Source organism: Anabrus simplex, chromosome 7 (assembly GCF_040414725.1).
Source record: "Anabrus simplex isolate iqAnaSimp1 chromosome 7, ASM4041472v1, whole genome shotgun sequence".
In the NCBI taxonomy this organism is placed as follows: Eukaryota; Metazoa; Arthropoda; class Insecta; order Orthoptera; family Tettigoniidae; genus Anabrus; species Anabrus simplex.
Window position 1 is genome coordinate 70,755,612 of NC_090271.1, and position 22,373 is coordinate 70,777,984.

Here is a 22,373-nt window from a genome sequence, read left to right on the forward strand (position 1 = left end):
ATCTCTGCAACATATAACAGTAAGATATAACAGTAAGAGGGGAAGACATAGGATGGTCTCCATTGCACATAACGGTGTGATGTCCAGTGCCCCTGTTTTTCCTAGACACGCAAGTCTTTGGACACTGTTTAACTTGCTGATCACAGTCTTATTCTCAGAACCTGGCCACCAGACTAAAGATGCATAGGTGATCGTGGGCCGTATTATAGAAATATAAAGCCACTGGACCACCTTAGGCCCTAGGCCCCAAGTCTTACCGACGGCCCTGCGACAGGCCCACATGATCTTGCGTGCCTTATCCACCTTATAATCTATGTTTTTCCAACTCAGTCTTGCCTCGAGGATTACCCCTAGATACTTAACTGAAGTTGTCTTAACTAGTTTTTTCCCAAATAGGAGTGGTTCAGACAATCCATCTAGCCTTCTCCTCCTGGTAAACTCCACGAGCTCCGTCTTGTTGGGATTGACAGACAAGTCCGTATTGTGGCACCATCTTTCCACCCTACGTAGGGAGCTCTGTACGAGCTCCGAGACCATACTGCGGAAATTTCCTACCGCAATTAGGCTGATGCCATCTGCATAGTCTTGGGCATAGATACCTCCATCTTTTAACCTGGTAAGTACTGGTAGTTCATCCACTACCAGGCACCATAATGTTGGTGATAATACTCCTCCCGACACCCCCTGTCTATGTTAGCCCTCAACATGACTGAGTTTAGGGTAAACAGAACTTGACGGCCCTGCAGTAATGCCATAATCCATCTTATGAGCATCCTGCTCACGCCTCTTCTCTCCAGACTAGGTTCTATGGAGCCTAAAGACGTATAGTTGAAGGCCCCTTCTATCTCTAGGAATACCACCATAGCAAGTTGTTGCTGATCCAAGGCACTCTCCAGCCTAGAGACAAGCTGGTGTAGTGCCGTCTCAGCTGACTTCCCTGGTTGATATGCATGTTAATGAGAGTGCAGGGGGACGATCTCTTAATACTTTCTCCACGATATGTCTATCCACCAGTCTTTCCAGAGTCGTAAGAAGGAAAGACGTCAGACTGATGGGTCTATAATTCTTAGGTCTAGTGTGTGATGACCTTCCGGGTTTAGGTATATATACCACTTTCAGCTGTTGCCACAAGGAGTACACGTACGCCATAGTGAGACAGGCTCTAAAAATTCTGACCAGGTATGCTACAAGGAACACTCCCGCCTCTTGAAGAAACTCTGGGAAGATCCCATCCGTTCCTGGGCTTTTATATGGGGCAAAATATTCTAATGCCCACTTTACCCTTCTTGGGGTAATGATCTCTGCGGCTTCCTTCCAACCACTTCTATCAGGTCAGAAGGACCTGCTCGATTCTACTCCACAGTTCGTGACTGATAACCCGCGACAAACTTGACCATTCACAACTAAGTATTTATTTATTTTGCACCTAGTCGATACACTGATTGCCTAAGGCAATTTAATGGTTAAAAGTGGCACATGTTTCGTATATCATCAACATCTTCAGCCCCATGACACTGTTTAGATTATGATAATAGACGAAACATGTACCACTTTTAACCATTAATTTGCCTTAGCCAATCATTGTATCGACTAGATGCAAAATAAATAAATACTTGGTTGTGAATCTATTGAAGTGCGATACGGACCATGAAGCTAATTTTATGTAAAACTTGACCATATCGGTCCTTAATTGGTCCGTATTGACTTGTAGTAATAATAATAATAATAATAATAATAATAATGCACAATGGGTGATTGTTTGGTCCGCCCTGTCGATATATTGTTAGTATTTGAATAATTTATATGTACATGTTTCGGGAGCCTTAACTCCCTTCGTCAGTGTATTTACATCAAAATCTACCTTATCCAAGTCTCAAGATACAACATCTCATCACATTAACATTAAGCATTTTCCTGTTTAACCTCAACACTAGTCACTATATGTACACTTTGCTGTTTTTTGTATAATAATGCCTGTTGTACCCAACACGTAAGACATGGAACATATTTAGAAACACTCTTGAATTGTCCACTCATTCCTCCTATTCTTTACACTTTTACAATGTTTTATCATCACCCTGGATGGATCCATTAGCTGAGTCAGCCACTGATAAAATGTACCTTGTCACTGCTTGTATTGTTGCTGCCACTAGGAATCTACCATCTTAACATCCAATTTGACATCCTTTGAAGTTAATACCCTTATAGGTTGCATTGATATGTTCGTCGTCGTATACATATTAAAAATTTTAGCCATGTATGTGCCATCAGGGCAGAAGACGTTTGCTCGATTGTTGCAGGACCGGACTTTTTGAATCAGAGCGGAACAAACCTCCCGTTATGTTTCTGCAAATGTTCCTCTAGTACTATAAAATAGAATAAAGAAAAAAAGCTATTTTTACCTAGTTAAAATGTATATTAAAATACTTTGTGATATAAAATATTAGGACTTACATCTTGATAAAGTGGAGGAAACCTATCCGCTCACCGGCCAGCCACTGACAGAAAGTATATTACCCATATAACCTGACCATATAAGAGGAGGGGAGGGGGAGCGGTGGGGAGTGGGCCAGACAGTTTTAATTGATGCTATCTATTATCCTTTTTCTTTCTCTTCACATATTGGTTAGGCAACTTAAATAACGGATTTTCTTCCTTAATGTGTTCATTTAAATTGTTGTCAATATTTTGTTTCTGATCTATGTAAATTTCTAATATCTCCAGGATGTCCATGTATTTCCCTTTGTTGAATGTATTAATTTCACGTCTTGTTCAATGTTGGTGAATGAGTGATTATTTTCGTGCATGTGTTCACACATAGCTGAATATTTTCTGTACTTTTTGGCGTTTATATGTTCTTTATATCTAATGGCTATATTTCTTCCTGATTGTCCAGTGTATTTTTGGTTACAGTTTTGAGGTGTCACTGTGTATATCCCTGATTTATTGAATTGGTTGTCTGTGTTAATGTTCCTTGAATTTGCGAACTTATTATTATTATTAGTACGGTATGCTACTTGAATATTGAATTTCTTAAATGTGTTAGCCAGATCGTATGAATGCCTGTTCCTATATGTGAATACTACATGTTTTTTCTTTTCTTTCTGTTTTTTTGAGATGTGTTTTTGGTTTATTGATTTCTTTATTTTATTGACATAGTTTTTTGTGTAACTAATACTTTTTGCTATATCAATATTGACAGGGCGGACCAAACAATCACCCGTTGTACATTATTATTACTGCTGAACCTGGAAAGTGGGCATCAAGCAGTAAGCTCAGGGTCTCCTCCTCTGTGGATGTATGTCCATCTGAGGGAGACTCCAGTGAGCCCAGCCTTGCCCTTCCATCCAAAGTTAGAATTCTATGAAGCCTTGCCACTTCATGTTGACTCCCAATGGAGTCACAAAACTGCCTCCAAGATTTCCTAGAAGCCTTTTTGACTTATACTTTCTTTGAGATTCTTTATAGGAATCTAGACTTTCTTGCTCTTGAAGGTCCCTATATTTATTCCAGAGCCTTCGTGTATTTCTCCTCAGGTGTTCCAAATAGCTGTTCCACTTGAAACTTCCTGTTGTTCTTTTTGCCCTAACAGCTAGGCAGTTTATAGCTCATAACAAGTAACTAGTGTCTGTGTGACAAAGCTCACACTGAGCTCTAGCTCTTCCTTGTTCTTAATTATATTTGGGGGCCCTCTATCCAGTCCCCTCCTCAAGTCCTCCCTGAAAGACGCCCAGTCCATTTGTCTGCGATTTCTATAGGATGGGATCTTGAAGGAGCCCTCTATATGAAGCACAATGTGTTTGTGGTCTGACAAGGAAAGTTCCAAAGAAACCTTGCAGTATGATTCCCATGGAACCCAGGATAAGGTCTATGATCCCCTCACTCCTATTATTGATGAAGGTTGGGAAAACACCTATATTCATGATCTCAAGATCGGTTGTACATAGAAATTCTATGAGGTCATCTCCCCTTCGGTTTGTATTCTTGCTTCCCCAAATATTGTGGTGAGCATCGTACTATGAGGTTGAGTCCTTGTTTCCTGCAGTATATCACCAGTCTCTTGAATTCCTCTGGTGGGGGTGGAAATTCATAGTCTCCTGGGAAATACGCAGAGCATACAACCAAATCCCTTTGTTATCTGCCCTCCTCATATCTCACCAAGACTGCTGCTAGGTCTCTATAGTAATGAAACCTGGTATAGCCCAGATGGTATAATCTTTAATTAGTATACATGTTCTAGGCTTCTCCTCCACTACTCCACTGAAAACAGTGAAGCCTGCACATTTTAGTCCCATGATTTGCCCTTGGCTAAGCCAGGATTCTTGTATCAAGGCGACTGAAAACCCACCTTTTGGCATACTTCTTGCAAGTACCCTAGAGGCTGCTATACAATGTTGTATATTTGCTTGTAGGTAAGTAATCATTTTTACCTCCATGCATTACTTTACCTTATGCAGTCTCCGGAACATCCAGCTCCTGCGATGGATCTTGAGGCTTGGCTGGCCTCGGCTCCAGCCCGGGTTCTGCTCCTTGCCCCTGTTACTCTCGATGTCTGTGGTGGGGTTAGTCCTCTGCTTGTCACACTTACCTTCCACCAAGGTGGAGGTGGCGACATGCGCCCCACAGAAGATCTTCTTCCCCACCACTTTCTCCACATCGCTGGAGTCCATGCTGACCACAAGGCGAACACCCCTCTTCTCCTCCTTGCAGTCGTAGATTCTCCAGCTACTTGGATTTAATCCATAGGTCTGGTGTGCCATTCTTCCCAGAAGTATATCATTGTTCGTTGGTTGTCCTGGTATCCTGACCATGACCCTCTTGTAGGAAAGGAGTTCGTCCGTGCCCACAATTGTGAGCCTGGCTCCTTCCCACGGCTGCATACTTGTAACAAGACTGGCGAGCCATGTTACAGTCTCCTCATTTTCTGAGATTATAATGGCAGCTCCTCTCGACAGATAGCAATCCTGGAACTGAGGCTTAATGGGCCCCTACTCCGGAAGCCCACCACCTCTTTTAACTCCATCTGTTTTTCTGTTAGCTGCTGATCAGGATATTCTTCAGGCACTATGGCCGTCCTGATCCCAGCTTTAGCTATTCTGGCATACTCCACCTCAGGTTTCTTGTAGACTTGCCGAAGTTCTTGTGGGGTTACCCCCGACAGGAGTCGTTTTTCCACCGATGCCTTGGTGGGAGGAGTCCTCTGTGCCCTGGAAGCAGAACCTGCTTTAAGGTTCCGCCTCTTGTGTCCATTGGATCCCTCCTCAGTCGTTACTGTGGTGGTAGAAGGCCTCTCAGCTCCAGTAACTAAGCACTCTTTGGCCTGCTCCCGGGCCTTTAAAGTCTTCTTATACCTTCTCTTCTCAGCACCGGAGCATTGTTTCATCTTCTTCTAAACTTTAATAAGATTGCCCACCTCTAGAATGAGATCTCTTAAGGTCGATGTAGTGCTGTCCGAGGGAATCTCCGAAGAATCCCCATCAGTTCTACTGGTGTTTCTCTCAGAGGCCCCAGAGGAGCTCTCCGATTTTGGGTTCACTACAGTACTCATGTAAGTGCCACGAGTAGCTAGGGAAATATTGTGTCCTCCCAGGTAGTGCCCCACATACCTGGGTAAGGCTGCTTTCTTCGAGAGGATGCCAGGTATCTCGAAGGCTCGATTCAAGACACATCTCCCATGTGCCACGCACCCTATCGTCATGGGTCGCGTTACACCTTAGGGTTGGGTGGTGCTTTAGCTTCTTCTTCCTCCTTGTATACCGAATGGACACCCAACAGGGCTCCATTCGGCATCTCAAGAAAGGAGCTACTAGTCTCCCTCACCATGCAGTGAATCTTCAATTGAAGAAGGTAACCACGGTTATCCCCCTACATTTGTAGAAGTACACAAGAGGGGGAGTTTGAGACAGGAACAGGAGATGTGTTCCAAGTATATGGACAACAAACTGGATATGAAGAGAATACAGAACAATTCCTAGAAGTGGAGAACTACATAGAAGACAAGGAAGTGATTATAATGGGAGATCTGAACGCCCAAGTTGGAAGAGAAGAGGTTCTGGGCGACAAGAATCAAGAATAGGATATGTTAATGGACTTGGTGCCAGAGGAACCAACTAATAATAGGAAACTTATGGTTCAGGAAAAAAGTAGTCAGAAGATTACTTGGTATGGATGGGTAGGCAGAAGAATGAAAAAGTTGATCGATTACATATTAGTTGAAAAAAGGGCATTGGAAAGATCTTATGGATGTTACAGCTATGCCAGAGGAAGCCTTTGGGGGTGAGCGTAGAGCAGCGATAGTTAAGTTGAAAGTAGGCAGTGTCACAATACTACATATAAAGAAAAGAAGAGAGTTCAGGGGCTGGAGATTGAAGGAAAAGGAAGTTCAGGAAGAGTCCAGGAAAGAATTACACAAACTGATACCAAGGACTGATATTAGTTATGTTGAACAGGAATGAATTAATTTTAAGAGTGCATTTGTAAGGTGTGCAGAGAAAACATGTGACAGAACGTCAGGAAAAGTAAAGTCCAGGAAAGAATTACACAAACTGATACCAAGGACAGATATTAGTTATGTTGAACAGGAATGAATTAATTTTAAGAGTGCATTTGTAAGGTGTGCAGAGAAAACATGTGACAGAACGTCAGGAAAAGTAAGAAAGAGACAACATAGTGGAATGATAAGAGTGGAGGGTAAAGGAAAAGAAGAAAACTTGGAAGGAATGGAAAAGACTGAAGAGAGTAGAACCAAAAAAGTAGTAGCTGAAGGAAAGAAGAAATGTTGGAAAACATTTCAACCAGCAAGTAAAGGAAGTTTCGAAGTGTGGGGAAAAGTGATTTTGAATTATAAGAAACTGTAGGAATGAATCAGTGACACAGGATTTGTGAAGAATGAAGGAGTAATAGCGACAATACCAGAAAAGATAATGAGTGGATGGAAAGAATATTTCAGTGAATTGCTGAGCATGAGAAAGCAGACGTGGATAAGGTATCAAGGCAGCAGGAATAGAAGTAACAGAGAAGGAATCAGGCATTACAGTGACGGAGGTGGAGTGGGCAGTTATTAAGATGTGGATGGGAAGAGCTGTAGGAATATATGAAGTAGCTATAGAAGTGTGTGCGCGCGCGCGGCAGGAAGGGGGAGTTATAACATCAATATTCAAGAAAGAAGACAAGAAGATGTACAGTAACTACAGAGGAATCACCATCCTCTCCCCTGTTACCAAGATAATGGAAAGGATATTAGATAGAAGATTGAGAGAAGGAGAAAGGGTTGAAGATCAGTTACAAGAGGAACAATTTGGATTCCGAAGTGGAAGGTCATCAGTAGAACCCATTTTCATTCTGAGACAGATCATGAAAAAGAGCTGGAAATATGGGAAGTATATAGTAATGACTTATAAACCTAAAAGCATACAACAGAAACCCCAAACAAAAAGTTTGAGAAGAAATACTAAGAAAATTAAAACTGTAGATGGTAACTGTACATTATGTAAATTCTGTACTGCATTAGACATTAAATACATATTCAAACACTAAAGTCTAAGCTTCTACTTGGAAAAGAAATTGTCCATGGTTGACTCTTTCAGGTTTTTACTGCTTTCTTGAAGTATAAACATCTCCATTTCCCGCATTGCCTTTCATGTGTTCTGAGGCACTGGCTGAACGTTCCATAAACTGCCTCAGTTTTTCATGACAGATGCTTGCCTCACTGCAAGATGGTCTTGGAGGATTCTCTTCCTCAACCTCCTCCTTTACTTCATCTTCTCCTTCAATCTCCTTATCTCCTGCCTGAATTTCCTTGCAGATCTTATCGATGGTCTGCTCCTTGCAAGTGATTAACATATTTTCAATGGCAGTGAAGTCAAGGAAACTACTGTTAATCTCCATCTTCTCCTGTATAGTTTTCCAGCGCCCAGGCTCTTCATCACCAACTTGGTACCACCACCGAAGCCTGCTTTCTTGAAGCAGTTTGCTATTATTTCAGGCTCCACTAAATCCCATGGTGAGGCATTGAAATGCATTGTTTCCAAAAGAGATAGATTCTCGATGGTTTACCTGCTTCCATGCGTTGCAGCATACGGTGCACAACTGATTTTCGGTACCTCTGCTTCAGTGCCTTAATGATTCCTTGTTCCATGGACTGTAGTACTGATGTAGTATTCAGTGGATAAAATTCTACCTTGTTGTTCCTTATATGAGACCACTCCTTGGGATGAGCAGGGCAGTGGTCCATAAACAACACAATCTTCCTGTTCTGGCTCCCCATTTTTGCACCTAATGCCTGCATATACTCTTCAAACAGGGAACTTCTCATCCAAGCTGCCTTGTTGCTGGTGTACCTGCACGGTAAAGTCCTGACATTTTTGAAACAACGTTGCTTCCTAGACTTCTCTATCATCAGTTGAGGTAGTTTTTCAGTTTCTTCCATATTAGTACCAACCAATACCGTAACTCGCACTTCGCTTAATTTTACCCTGTGGCAAGATTCTCCCTTCAAAACTAGTGACTTATCCAGGATAAGCTGGTAAAAAAAGTGTAAATTTATCGAGATTAAAAAAGTTGCAAGATTTGCTTATTTTAGCAGGCAGAACCATTTCCTTCCACGCTTCCCTTTCCTCCGCACTTACACTCTCTGCTTCGCCACAAATTGTTCCGTAAATGATTCCGGCTCGATTTTTAAAGCAGTCCAGCTACCCGTTCGACGCGGTAAAAAGTACCTTTAATTTGCACGCAATTTCTTCAGCTTTCTCCTTCGCAATAGTCCCCCTGAAAGGTATGTTTAAACTTCGCTGCTGTTTAAACGATATTAGCAGAGCTTGTACTACTTCACCGTACTTTCCAGAGTTAACTTTCTTGCAATTTGCTGAAGTATTCCCTGCAGAAGCAAAGATCTCTTCTTTCTTTGCTATAATGCCATTCTAAGGAGATGGCAGCATTCCCAGCTCCTTTGCCAAAGCAGCACAGGAAAGTGTAGATGACTCCACTTTCCTTATAATCTCCACTTTGTCCTGTATTGTTAGTGTGTTTCGATTGATCTTTTTCTTCTGAATTCCGCTCATTTTCACTAACGTTCGTACGTTGATATTGCAAGTACAACTAACTTCACTGACTCCTATTCACACTAATTATGACACTACACTACGCTTGGCAATCCGTAGCTTAGGCTTACATGATGCACCGACAGGACTTGTACTACAGTTCGCTAGGATGTCCTTTCTATCTTCCTCAACCCCCGCCCCCGACACCAGCTTCAAGATTAATGGCAGCAAAAGGGAAATCTAGCAACTTATTCTTAGAACCTAGGCCTAAATCTTCCCTGCATTCCTACTGGTTGTCACGGCAACGGGCGTGGTTTCTGGTAGTTTAGCAAGTACCACATGGCTAAGCCAGTATTGAGTTTATTTTCCTGCTTCAATCCTCTTTGTGCTATAGATAATGAAGAAAAACACAGGTTCTAAGTTGCAGAAATTAGTGCATGGAAAAGTATCTGGGTTATTACGTGGGAGTGATAAAGGTGCAGTAGCAGCACTAGCACATTTAAACGTAAACAGTTTCTTTCCCCGTAAGAATTTTATTTCATGTCTCCTCATCCTTGTGTTGCGTTATAATAATGCGATGTAATAATTACAAGTGACACGATAATACAATATTTAGCTCATATAAAGGTAAAAATAAATATAACTTTCAATTGTATGCCAACACGTGGTATTGCATCGCCTCTGTGTGCCTCCCACCAATACCCACGTGTTATCAATTGTCGTTCAACTTCGTAGGCGATGGGGATCTTTCAGCCGGATGTTTGGCTGCATGTGTATCACCTGGCTAGTCGGCTGTTTCCTGCATAGAGTCAGGAAGTTGTTTTTGTTCACCTCACTAAGAATGGACACAGAAATCTTATCAGTTTAGTTCAAAAACATAATTTCCTCTCCGACAAGACCCATAAGTATTATTGGAACAACACCGTAAGAGAGAATGCCCGGAAAGAAATAAGCAAGGGAATGAAAAATCAAACCGTTTAGAATATTCAATTTCGTGGTAGATTAGGCCTAGCACATGTATTGAATAGGTGGAAAAAACAAACCTTTTAGCATCCTACATTCAGATTAGGCCTATACGGTATTTAGTTTATTTCACAATTATTGTTGACCTTATTTCAGAATCATATTATGTTGGAGTCCATATACAGTACGGTATGTCAGTACGATAATTGGCATTGGTTGGAATGTACGATCTTTAAGTGTTTATTATAATTTTATAAGTGGCATTCCATACGTTTGTCGTACATGTATTCCTAACAAAAAGTAATGTTGTGGACAAATACATTTTACGGTTTTTAATTAATGTTTAGGCCACCTCGATTAATGACTTCACCCTTTCATGGCACGCAAATTACTGCATTAAAGTTTTATCAAACCATCCATTGCGTGCTTTATGTTTCCTGCATAGAATCCTGTTCGATTCTATTCCGCTAGATGGAACGGTGGAGTGGAAATTTCGACTGATGGGTTTGATTTGATTCCACAAGGTGAGAGTGAGCATCTGGTGTCTGTGTTGTCACAGCGTGACGTCTTATGGCCTTGGCAAGCCCAGACAGGTTCCGTGAAACCAGACACAAACCGCGAGCGTGCAAACGGCCTAACACAGGGTGCAACTTGCGCAGAGACTTGAGGGTTCTAACCATGGACTGCTTTGATTTGATGTTTTCTATCTCGAGGGGCTCTAAAATCTGAACTGTTTAGATATTTACAACAGAACACTTTGTACGGGAAGAGTATACATATATCTTAATGCAACTGATCAAGGGACCAAGAATATCACACTTCTTAGGCGGGAAAACTTCTTAACAGAGTTTCTCTGTAGTAGAACACTTCAAATACAGTACTTCGGAAGTGAACTGACAGAAAATGGAAGACTGGATATGGAAATTAGTAGACCGGTACAACTGGGTGTGCATTTTATCACCAGATACGGAGATTAATCTGGGATAAAGATATGCCAGTGAAGGCTAAATGAGTAATGTACAAGGGATATTGCTTACCTATAATTACATATACATCAGAAACCTGGACAGTGACTCGGAAGGATGAGAGTAGATCACAGGCAGTTGAATTTAAATTCCTGAGGAGTATGGTACTGAAGACAAGGGGGGAGAGCGAATGAGAAATGAAGCCATACGAAAAGAGCTAAATGTGAAAAAACTAAATGAAAAACTGGATCAGAACAGATTAAGGTGGTTTAGACATGTCGAGCGGATGAAAGAAGAAAGACTGCCAAGACAAGCACTGGAAAACTGGAAAGACAGATAGATGACAGGGAAGAGAGGACGAGAGAGACCAAGATGCGATGGATGGTCTCTGTGACGAACAGCATAGGACAACAGATCCTGGACTGGAACACAGTGTTGGATGAGGAGTGGTGCAGGGACAGGACAGAGTGGGGAGGAACCATATTTGCCCCCACGTGGTGTCAGCTGCAGAAGGGTAATTGATGATGATGATGGTGGTGGTGAATAATGAGGGATGCAGACCCTGGACCAATGTGGGACTAGACGCTAGGAAAGCAGAAGGTGGTGGTTAATGAGGGAATAAATTTTCCATTGTGAAGTGGCAACCCCAGAAATAACTAGCATACCTGTCAACCCTTGAGATTTACCCGGAAACTTTCCATTGTTTAACTAGTCTTCTGATTTATTTTTTATTTCTTCCTATTTTTGACCAATATAACCTCCAGTATGGTCAATACTCTTCCCTTAGGATAAAGATTTTAAATTCTTGTGCTTGTGTAATTTACGCAACCTCATTTTCAAGCGTATTTATTTGATGCTTTATTTCACGAGTGTATCGTCTGTCCCCTTCGTGTATCATGTTTTCTGCTCACCACAGCAGTGTGCATGTTTTACAGCTGGGGTTTCGCGATGGCAACGGTCCTACATGCAAGAGAAGCTAGCACGCACTAGTGATTCAGTTAATCAGGAGAAAAGAAAGAGTTTGTTGTGTAGTTCGTGCGTTGTTGACATCGTTTCTGTGCATAGTAGTTTCATTGGTGTTGTAGGCCCCTTTCTTTTCTTGCGGTTTTTTGCTTTCCCCCCTGTCAAAGTCGTATCTTGATAATATATAAGACATATTGATCTGTTTTGTATGTGGTAGTTTCGCCTATTGCAGTGCATTTGTGTTCATTCTTACTTCATAATTTTAATTAGTTGAATGTATTTCGGTGACAGTTTCTGGTATTTTCTCTTCACGTTATGGCCAAAAAACACAACAAACGTTATCTCCAAGTTACCATTGATGCTTTCATGGCGCGTACTTATAGACACGATATAGGTTTTTGGGCGTAAGCCGTATCAAGGAAATAAGGTGAAATTCTGTACGTTTTGCAGAGAACTTGGCTCTGCGTCTCGTGTCGGTAGGTTTACTGGAACCTAAAAGAACTACTGTGGGACTAAATTCCAGCACCTCAAGAGTCCTCAAAGACTGTTAAAAAGTAGTTAGTGGGTCGTAAACTCAATAACATTATTATTATTATTATTATTATTATTATTATTATTATTATCATCATCATAGTTAAAATAATCAGTTTGGTCCAGGATTATACGGGAAGCTGTAGAAATACGTAGAAATCCTAACAATTTCAACAGTGACACTAGCTATCCAATTAAGTGATTAAGCCACTAATGATTTACGTAGGTAGTTCCCTTCCCTGTCCCTTCACTATTGTTATTTCCCTACGGTGTTTTCCAAATTCGTACGTTCCCCATCAACAGATGTTTCATTCCAAGCGTGTGTCAGTGTCATACTTTCATGTGTGTCTACACCTGTTATCCGACTCCCTCTCAGACTGATTCGGCTTCCGCTTCAAATGCTAGCACGGTGTGCCATCTGGTGACGAATGAACATACCACTTCCACTTCTATTATTAACGTCTAATTTCAAACTTCATTCTTGGAAGTCTTTCTTATGAACAGTTGAGATTTTCTTCTGAACACGTAGAGCGAAGTTCTCTGCAAAACGTAAAGAATTTCACCTTATTTTCTTGACACAACACAAGCCCAAAAGCCTATAGCATGTTATCCCCGAGTGTTCAGAGATACATATAAAATTAAAGTTTCCATTCAATTTACAATCTAATAAAGGATTTTGTTGCGTGTCGGTGTGATATAAATATTATTATTCGTATGTATGTGTCATAAATGAGAATAATTGGTACATTTTGTTGTAACCATTTTTATGTTTTCTTAGTTTAAGATTTTAAATTTAATGGACAATTCGCATTGTAACTGTAGATATGTATGCCTTTTATCCTGTCTCTTTTTTCACCTAGACCGTGGTGCAATATATGTGATAAATTCCAAGAACTAAAATATTCCTTTTTATTTCTAAATATTGGCAGTTATGAACTAGGATAAGCCAAAGATATTTTTGAAAAAAATTCTGAATTAATAAAGTGGTAATGTTGTTGCCCTCCAAATATTCTTCATAAGTGCAGGGATATGATAGAGACATTAGTGCCCATGGTAAATGGTAACTCTAGGGTGACATTGGGGAGTGAACATCGCACACTTTAATTATTGTTTCTTGGTATTCGTGAAGCAGTCTATTGAAGATGGTGTATGTGGTTTATTTAAATAATAACAACACTAATTTAATTTTTCAGAATCATAAAGAACTGTCAACTTAGATAATAATGCATAAAAATGAGAAATACATAATCCACTTTTTCTCATGGATGACAGTGACACAATTTGACAGAGAATAAATTATGATTGCAGATGCTCGCAGGCCCTCCAATGCCTCCTATGCCTGGACCCCCCATGAGGCAGTTTCGACCTCAGCATCATATGCAGCATCATGGAGGTAACATGAGGCCCAACTCGTATACCAAGCGCCAGTATGAACCTACGGGACCTCCTGTCACTGTCTTCGTTGGAAATATTACTGAGCGAGCTCCAGATGCCATGATTAGACATATTCTTGCTGCATGTGGTCATGTGGTCTCATGGAAAAGAGTTCAGGGTTTGTATGCACAAAGCATTATGATACCTATTGTAGTAAGGGGTGAAACAAGTAGACCTAGTTGATAAAGTACTTTACTTTAGTACATGGGATAGCCATATTATTTATCTGTCTTGTGTGTCACTGCATGTAATTTCTCAAGGAAAACTATAACATAATATTCTATAACTATAACTACAGTAGAACCTCGATAATTAAAAATCGGTTAATTAAAAATCTCGCCTAATTTGAAGCAGCTCTTGTTCCCCGAAACATGAGGTATGGTTTTGCATGTTATTTAAATCATTTAATTCGAAATAGGGATAATTCGTAATTCGAAGAACAATGTCGGTCCTGTTTGCGTAATTCAGACTTTATTTGAAACTGCCTTTACTTTTAGCAAAGTAATTTAAATTTGAAATTTCTCTGCGCCATGAAAGAACGTGTCTTCCGGAACGTGCATGGATAACGTTGCGCACTTTCACCTACTTCCGTGTGTCTACAGTGTGCTTCATATCTACAAGCGGAATCGTAATAGTTTTTTATTTAGCGTTTTAAGCTACGCCACAATATCACGTAGTAGGAAGTGTACGGAGAGGTAGAATCCGCATTCACTGGCGATGCCGACAGTTGGCGAAAAAGTGTGGCTTATAGCCTGTAATCAATTCGTACGCGCCAAAAATTGTCAATGCTGATAAAACTGTATTGTTTGTTTTTATTGTTTTAAATGCTGAGGCCAAACAGAGATATGGTTTTAAATGAGAGAATTGCCAGCCAGGAAATGTACTGTGTTGCTATGCTGTACACATGGAAGCGAGACTTCCTTCCCCCGTTCATAGGAAAGTTCGAGAAGCCACGATGTTTTAACCCAGTCACTGCCAAACTCGTATGTATACGTTTTTGAATGCTGTGCCACATCCGCCAAACCCGTATATATACCTTTTGGTGCCGTGTGTACTTCATCGATCTCACAAATGAACGCGATGTAATGCCATGCTTTGAGATTCCGTGGAAATGCTCAAATTAGTTCTGTACTGCAGATATACCACTTCATTTTGCGTGTTTTGAAAGCGATATGGTGTTATTTCAGCTTCGTTGGAGTGGAAAATCTTTCCCGCTTACGTGTAGCCATCATGGCGCCTTGAAGTATACATTCATCTCTTGTTGATGAAGAAACTGAATGTTTCCTCATAAATGGTGATTCTGGAGAGCTATATTTTGATAATGAAAATCTAGAATATCTATGTGGCGACATTGAACTACAATAATGTGCGAGACAAAGTAATAATGATGAGTCTCATGTGGAATTGTCACCCCTTCCTCAGATAAATTACTTTTTCCCCAAATGTAAATGATTTTGATGTTACCAGTACTTGGATAAAGAATTTTATATTATATTTCAGTAATAGTATCACTGAGCGGAGTAGCCGCGCCTATTAACATGCTATGGCTATGGAGCCAAGCTCTGCACTCGGCAGACGAGTGGGTTCGAACCTCATCGTAAGCTGTCTTGAGAATTTCTTTTCTTTGTGGTTTCCCTTTTGCACTCCCAAGTAAATGCCGGGACTGTTCCTATTCACAAGCCACAGCCGATTCCTTCCACTTCTGTACCCAGTTTCATTCATCATCATCATTCATTTCATATTCATTATCTTCTCAACTGAGGTTTGCATCGGGAAATATGATGTAAAATATAATCTCACTTCATCCCTGACATCGTATTGGGCTGCAGAGCTAAGGGGACGATATGCATTCCAATAATAGTATAAGTAAATTTGTATCTGTCTAAGTGCTTCTACCTTTAAAAAACAAACCGGCCCACAGGGCTTGGCTGGTCATCAAAACTCGGCAGTGAAAAGGTTAAGGGCATCGGGCACTTTCTTTCCCAGTACAAGGCATCTAAAAATGCAAACAGTACAGTAATCCAAGAGATGAAGCATTTGCACAGGAGAGCCAGCATAATTTTTCCTCGTCTTTGAATCGTGTTTTTCTTCCTTTCGTTGCGTGAGGTTATGTTTGCCATTGTTTTATGCAAGTGCATTATTTGAATAATGTAAATGCACCTTGTTGTATACATTTCTGAAGTAGTGTTTTTCATGGCCTTTGAAAATTTTAAACTCGGAATCAAGGTGATTGCATACATTAATGGAGAAGTGCCATGGCGGAAAATCGTACAATTATAGTCACTGTACTGTTATTGTAATGTGGACAGAAGCGAGAGACTTTCTCCCCTCATCATAGTAAAGTTCGATAAGCTGCGATGTTTTAATGGCATTGGGTACTTTCCGTGCAAGCACAAGGCTTCTAAAATGCATACAGTACAGTAATCCGATGAATAAAGCACTTGCACAGGGGAGCCAGGATAGATTTCTCCTCATCTTTGAATCATGTTTTCTTTCTTTTGATTTCATTGCATGAGGTTATGTTTGCCGGTGAGTTATCCAAGTGCATTATTTGAATACTGTATATGCATCTTGTTTGGATACATTTTGGAAATAGTTTTTTTCCATGGCATTTGAGAGCCTTAAACTGTGAATCAATGTTAATTGTATGCAGTAATGGGTCTTAGAATATACTGTGACGCCTCAAGGGTTGGCTTTTTCGAAGTACGTGTTGGCAGTTAATTCAAAATCACGTAATTTGAAGTCCGATTTTTGCGTCCCAACGACTTCGAATTAACAAGGTTTTACTGTATAACTATAATATTCCAAGATATGGATGTGATAAAAACTAGTAACACATAGTACATTAAAATATGATATTCTATGACATAAAATTGAATATTCTAGAATGCTTGGTTCAAACATACCCATGAATGTATGCAACTATTTACCTACATAAATTAAACTCCAAAGTGTATCTCAAGAATGCTGTAACCATTTTAAGTGTAGAAATTGTATTTTAACAAATTATCTGTTACTCACGAACAGGACACCAGAATTTTAAGTAACATATACATGTCATAAAATATCGACGTTTGTTTTTTAAACCAAAGGACCCATAATATCATTGTATATTTTAATATTATCACTCATATCATGTGACATTCTTCATTAGATTTAGTAATGCTTTAAATTATATGTCAAGTTAACTTTAGATCTCATGACCAGTTCAGGATGACGTCTGTGAAGGTCGAAACCGGTATTGCATAGTAACAAGACATAATAAAGTATTGATTCGGTGGACGGTACCCATTCTCTGTAATTGTGAATACCAAGTATCAATACGATGTGAAACTGCTAGATTATAATATTGAAGCCAACCAGGCAAAACAAAATGCATACAGATACCAAAACTTAAAGATCAAAGTGATGAATGTAATTAAAAGCATTGCTTTCTTCAAGGAATGTCTATCGAACGGACTAACACCAAAATTTCTTATGAAATACAACAACAAACACAGGAATACCATCCAGGTACACAATACACAGAGAAAGACTATTGAAATTTGATTACAAGATGAAATAAAATTTCTATACAAAAAAAAAAAAAAAAAAAAAAAAAAAAAAAAAAAAAAAAAAAAAAAAAAATTCCTCAACTTCAACTTTATGAAGCATATTTAAGAGCCTCACAAAATCTACCACAAAGCTATTGGAATAACTTCCTAATAAGGACACAAGAAAAATTAGCAGACACAACAGTCCAGAAACAAAATACAGTAGAAGTCCGCTATGGCGAGTACGGCATATAACGAGAACTCCGTTATAGCGACGACTTTTTTTCTGTCCCTTCAAATTTCCTATATTAAACTGTGTATCGTCCTTCGGTTACAGCGAGGACCCTATCACTGGCGCATCCGTTATTACGACCGATTAAGCGCGTGCGATTTTTTTGTTACTGATATTTATGCACCCCAGCGATTATATTGCATGCGATCAGTTGTATGCTGGCTTCTTGAGAAGACAATGTTACGGTACTTTAATTTCAATTGATCTCTGAATGAACAACATCATCGCTTGAAAACCAACCTTTTTCGATTTCCACTTTCACAACTTGTCATTTTTATACGACGCACAGGACTTTTTTATGGATCTCTATTTTTTGACATAATATAGCGCTTCTCTGGATTCCTAAGCCTCCACGCGTAACAATTACCTAGTTCCAAAAACTGAAGAACCTTTCCAACTTCCATGTGTTTTGACGTCTATGAATACCTTAAAAAATGACGTAACTTCTTCGAATATACAGCAGCAAACTCAAGAAGCCAGCATACAACTGATAATTCTTCTCTATTACATCTTTTAGTGCACACTGGACTTTTAATGATATACGGCGCACTGAACTATATTCATATATAAACAACATAACTTCCACTCAGTGCTTCTTCAATTGGAAGAGTTATTATTTTTTAATATATTGCTGATCAATACCCCACATGGTATGTACTTTTAAAAAGACTGTACTTGTATTTACATTGTTTATTTTTTCTTCGATATTTATGCTTTAATTCACTTCAGGCTGACGATGACCTATTACTCGGTCAAAACTAGTCCCTATGTAATTTAAACTATTTACATTTTGTATTGAAAAGGTGGACCCAAAATAATATATTAATTTACTCTATTGTAATCACAGTTCAATACGGATCTATCATTATGAAACTTATTTCTTTTAATGTACACTATTTACCGTGAACAATTTTGTAAGTGGCATTCCCTACGGTTGTCGTTCGTGTATTCCTAACAAACAGTACGGTAATGCATAAGAAGCTGCTGGGTTGTGGACAAATACATTTTTCGGTTTTTAATCAATGGTGATGCCACCTCGATTAATGACTTCACCCTGTCGCGGCACGCAACTTACTGCATTAATGTTTTATCAAAGCATCCATTGCGTGCTTTGTGTTTCCCACGTAGAATCCCATTTGATTCTATTCTGCTTGATGTAAACGGTGGAGTGGAAATTACAACTGATGGGTTCGATTCCACAAGGTGAGAGTGAGCATCTGGTGGAGGTGTTGTCACAGCATGATGCATATTTGATTTTATTCAGCATGTATCTCTAGTCATCCTTTATGTAGCATTAAGGAGTGCAGCTTGTATTCAATTAAATAGTACAGAATTACCCCTCTTTTTCCCTTTTCAGGGAACCCAGGGAATACCGGTGTAAATGGGGAGGGGGTGTAAATCGTGGGAACCAACTTACATGGTGATCTGTTTGAGATGTCAGAAAAGCATAACATATTTATTAAGTTAATGTATATATCTCTGAGCTATTTTCTGTAATGTAAGCAGAAATGATGGGATTTAACAATGAGTGGCATATCCAGTGGTATGACAATGCATAGAAAACAAAACAAATCCAAAATACAATTCAGATACACCTCCACCAATGCTCCATGAGGCAGTCCAACAGCGTGTGTAGTTCACGGCACAAACACTGAATGTCGTGTAATGTCGGTAATACCAGAAACATAAATTTTACAGAAGTGGTACAAATTAGCGCACTCAGTTTGTTGATTGTTAAGTTAAAAACAAAATGGTGGTTACGCCACAACAAGGCCCTTGTGTGTCGTATGATATGCAAAATTTTTGAGCATGATTGTGACCCTGCGAGCTTTTAGACATTGTTACATGGTACAGCATGTTCTTGGAAAATGGATTCCAAATACCTCACACAGAAGGAAGGCTGTGTGATAGAAACGAGTAGGAAGATATTTGACAAGCCACGACTTGAGAGTCCACGAATGTCACTCTGCCACTTATGAGGAGAGCAGAATACACCATACACAAATGTCAGAGGATTGTTAGATAGTACCTTAAGAGTTTTTCCTACCGTATTCAGTGAACGCAAGCATCGACGCAGCTGAATTACGGTGCTCAACTCAATTGTGCTGTGATGATGTGTGAGCGGTAGGAAGTGGATTATTTGTGGCTAAATCAATGGATGTTCACGGACAAAGCCACATTTCGTGCATTACACATAACTGCATTATTCAGGGAACCGAGAATCCACGCCTCATACGAACTCGAAATAGCCCTAAAGAGAATGTGTGGTGCACAGTGATCCATGAGAAAGTCTATAGCCCATTCTTTTTTGCAGAGGAGACTGTTCATGCTGTCAGATACCTTGATATAATCGAACGGTTTATGGTCCCTAAATACAAAAAGATGCGATACTGGACACCAATATCTATCAACAGGACAGTGCTCCACCGCATTGGGTTTTCATTAAGCCAGGTATTCGAAGATCGCTGCTGAAGCCGGGGTGGACCTATCTCATGGCCTCCTAATACCCCAGACTTAATGCCTCCAAATTTTTATGTGTAGGAGGTCAAGTCTACAGTGTATGCACAAGAAACGCAGAAATTAACCGATCTGCTGAGGAAGATTACAGCAGTCTTTCAGCAAATCACTCCAGAAAAGCTGTGTGCCACGTAGCGCAACATGGACTCGGTATGGTCTGTGCTACATTCACAATGATGGACCTGTTGATTGCCTATGTGTTGGGACACGAACGTCAGTCTCTCCTACACGTATGTAACATTACAATGAATAGTTTCTTGTATATAGTGTTTTACTTTTCTGACATCTCAAATGGATCACCCTGTATATTTGTAAATACACTTTGGAAAAGGGTGTAATCTTGCACAATTGCATGTATTTATAAAACATTTTAATCATAATCGTGCTACAGTACTTACCTCAAATAAAGGTTCAGAGTAAATTAACTGTTGACACTGTAATTCTGCTCATTCATTGACCACGAGAAGAGTACCAGTAGGTAGTTACAATATTGTGTAATACAGTGTATTATTTTAATCTGGTAATCTTTCTTAAAATAGTTACAGAATTATCTACCATGCAATCAATTTTTTTTTTCTCTGTTAATAATGAAAAATAAATTTGTTTGGTAGGCAACCTGCTTAGTTAAGGACATGGGTGCTTCCTTCCCGCTTCTAGCCCTTTCCTATCCCAGTGCCGCCATGAGACCTATCTGTGTCGGTGCCATGTAAAGAAAATTGTGAAAATAGAAATAAGAGAGAGAGAGAGAGTGTGTGTGTGTGTGTGTGCGCGCGCGCGCGGTTATCACGAGAAAATGGTGAACAGAATTTATCGGTATGTAAAGTCGGAGAATAAGGCGGTGTAGGTTGTAAATAATTCACGCTGAGTGAAATGGTAGTGTATTGGTGGTCCTATCGATAACTACTACATAACTAAAGTCATATAGAATTAAATTTTTGATCATTTATGTCTTATACATGTTTACCGTGGTGGCTAATTATAAAATATTCATTAATTTTGATTTTTGTTGCTAAGTCCATATCAACTCCAAACCACAAGGAAGTCCGGCTCCATGGCTAAATGGTTAGCGTGCTGGCCTTTGGTCACAGGGGTCCCGGGTTCGATTCCCGGCAGGGTCGGGAATTTTAACCTTAATTGGTTAATTTCGCTGGCACGGGGGCTGGGTATATGTGTCGTCTTCATCATCATTTCATCCTCATCATGACGCGCAGGTCACCTACGGGTGTCAAATCAAAAGACCTGCATCTGGCGAGCCGAACATGTCCTCGGACACTCCCGGCACTAAAAGCCATACGCCATTTCATTTCATTTTACCACAAGGAAATTAACAGAATTTAATGAAAATTGGATTAAGTGATAAATCACACTAGCCTGCAAAAAAAATTTTTTTGTGTGGTAAAATCGAAAATAGGTGGGTTTTATGAATTTCTTAACGCAGAATTCGAGAAAAAGATTAGTTTTGGCGTGTCACGTCTGGTTTAGTGGCAATTTTACATAATGTTATTTTGTTCTTACATAAAATTGTTGATACTTAGCATTGATTAAATTTGATATATTAATGTAAATTTCAGCTTGCAAAATGTAATCATATTTTCCATGCATTAAATACACATAAATTCTGCTTTGTAAGCAAGTAGATGGTTTGTATTGTTTTTAATGTACATTGAAATTCGTGAAACTGAAGCATAAAGCGCCTATTTAGTTTTGGCTGTGCCCTGCTATTCCATTCGCATAGGAAACAAGGAAATTTTTTTATAGCCTTTTTGTTGTCCCAGCAACAATCCAATGATCTTCAAATCACCGCAAATTTGCCACCCGTGCTCGTGATATTTAACTTTTTAAGCACAAACTTTAAGGTCTCGTATGTTTCAGACATTTTTGTGGAGTGTGTAAGTGGTACGGATGCCAGAACATTTGTATTATGAAGCAAAGAGTCAATAAAAACACGCCAGTTACTAGGATCATACTCTTTCTCTCCCAATTGACATAGAAGATTTGAATCATCCGTACAAAATACAAGTTCATCTTCGTGAGTATAATACTTTCGAATTGTTATCTTTGAAAGGGAACTGCTTTATCAGTCCATCATAAACATTGCATAAGGGCTGGGGCTTTTAACACGTCTGTTTATTCAAGT

At 39.7% G+C, this 22,373-nt stretch overlaps 1 protein-coding gene across 2 annotated transcripts in view; it reads left to right on the forward strand.

Moving 5' to 3' along the window:
- Window positions 1-22,373, forward strand: part of LOC136877254 (RNA-binding protein 25) — a 305,057-nt gene that overhangs the window by 46,701 nt on the left and 235,983 nt on the right. For both annotated transcript variants that reach the window (XM_067151122.2, XM_067151123.2), the window contains exon 5: window positions 13,769-14,012. In XM_067151122.2, coding sequence (XP_067007223.1) covers window positions 13,769-14,012 — 244 coding nt within the window. The remainder of the gene's footprint in view (window positions 1-13,768; window positions 14,013-22,373) is intronic.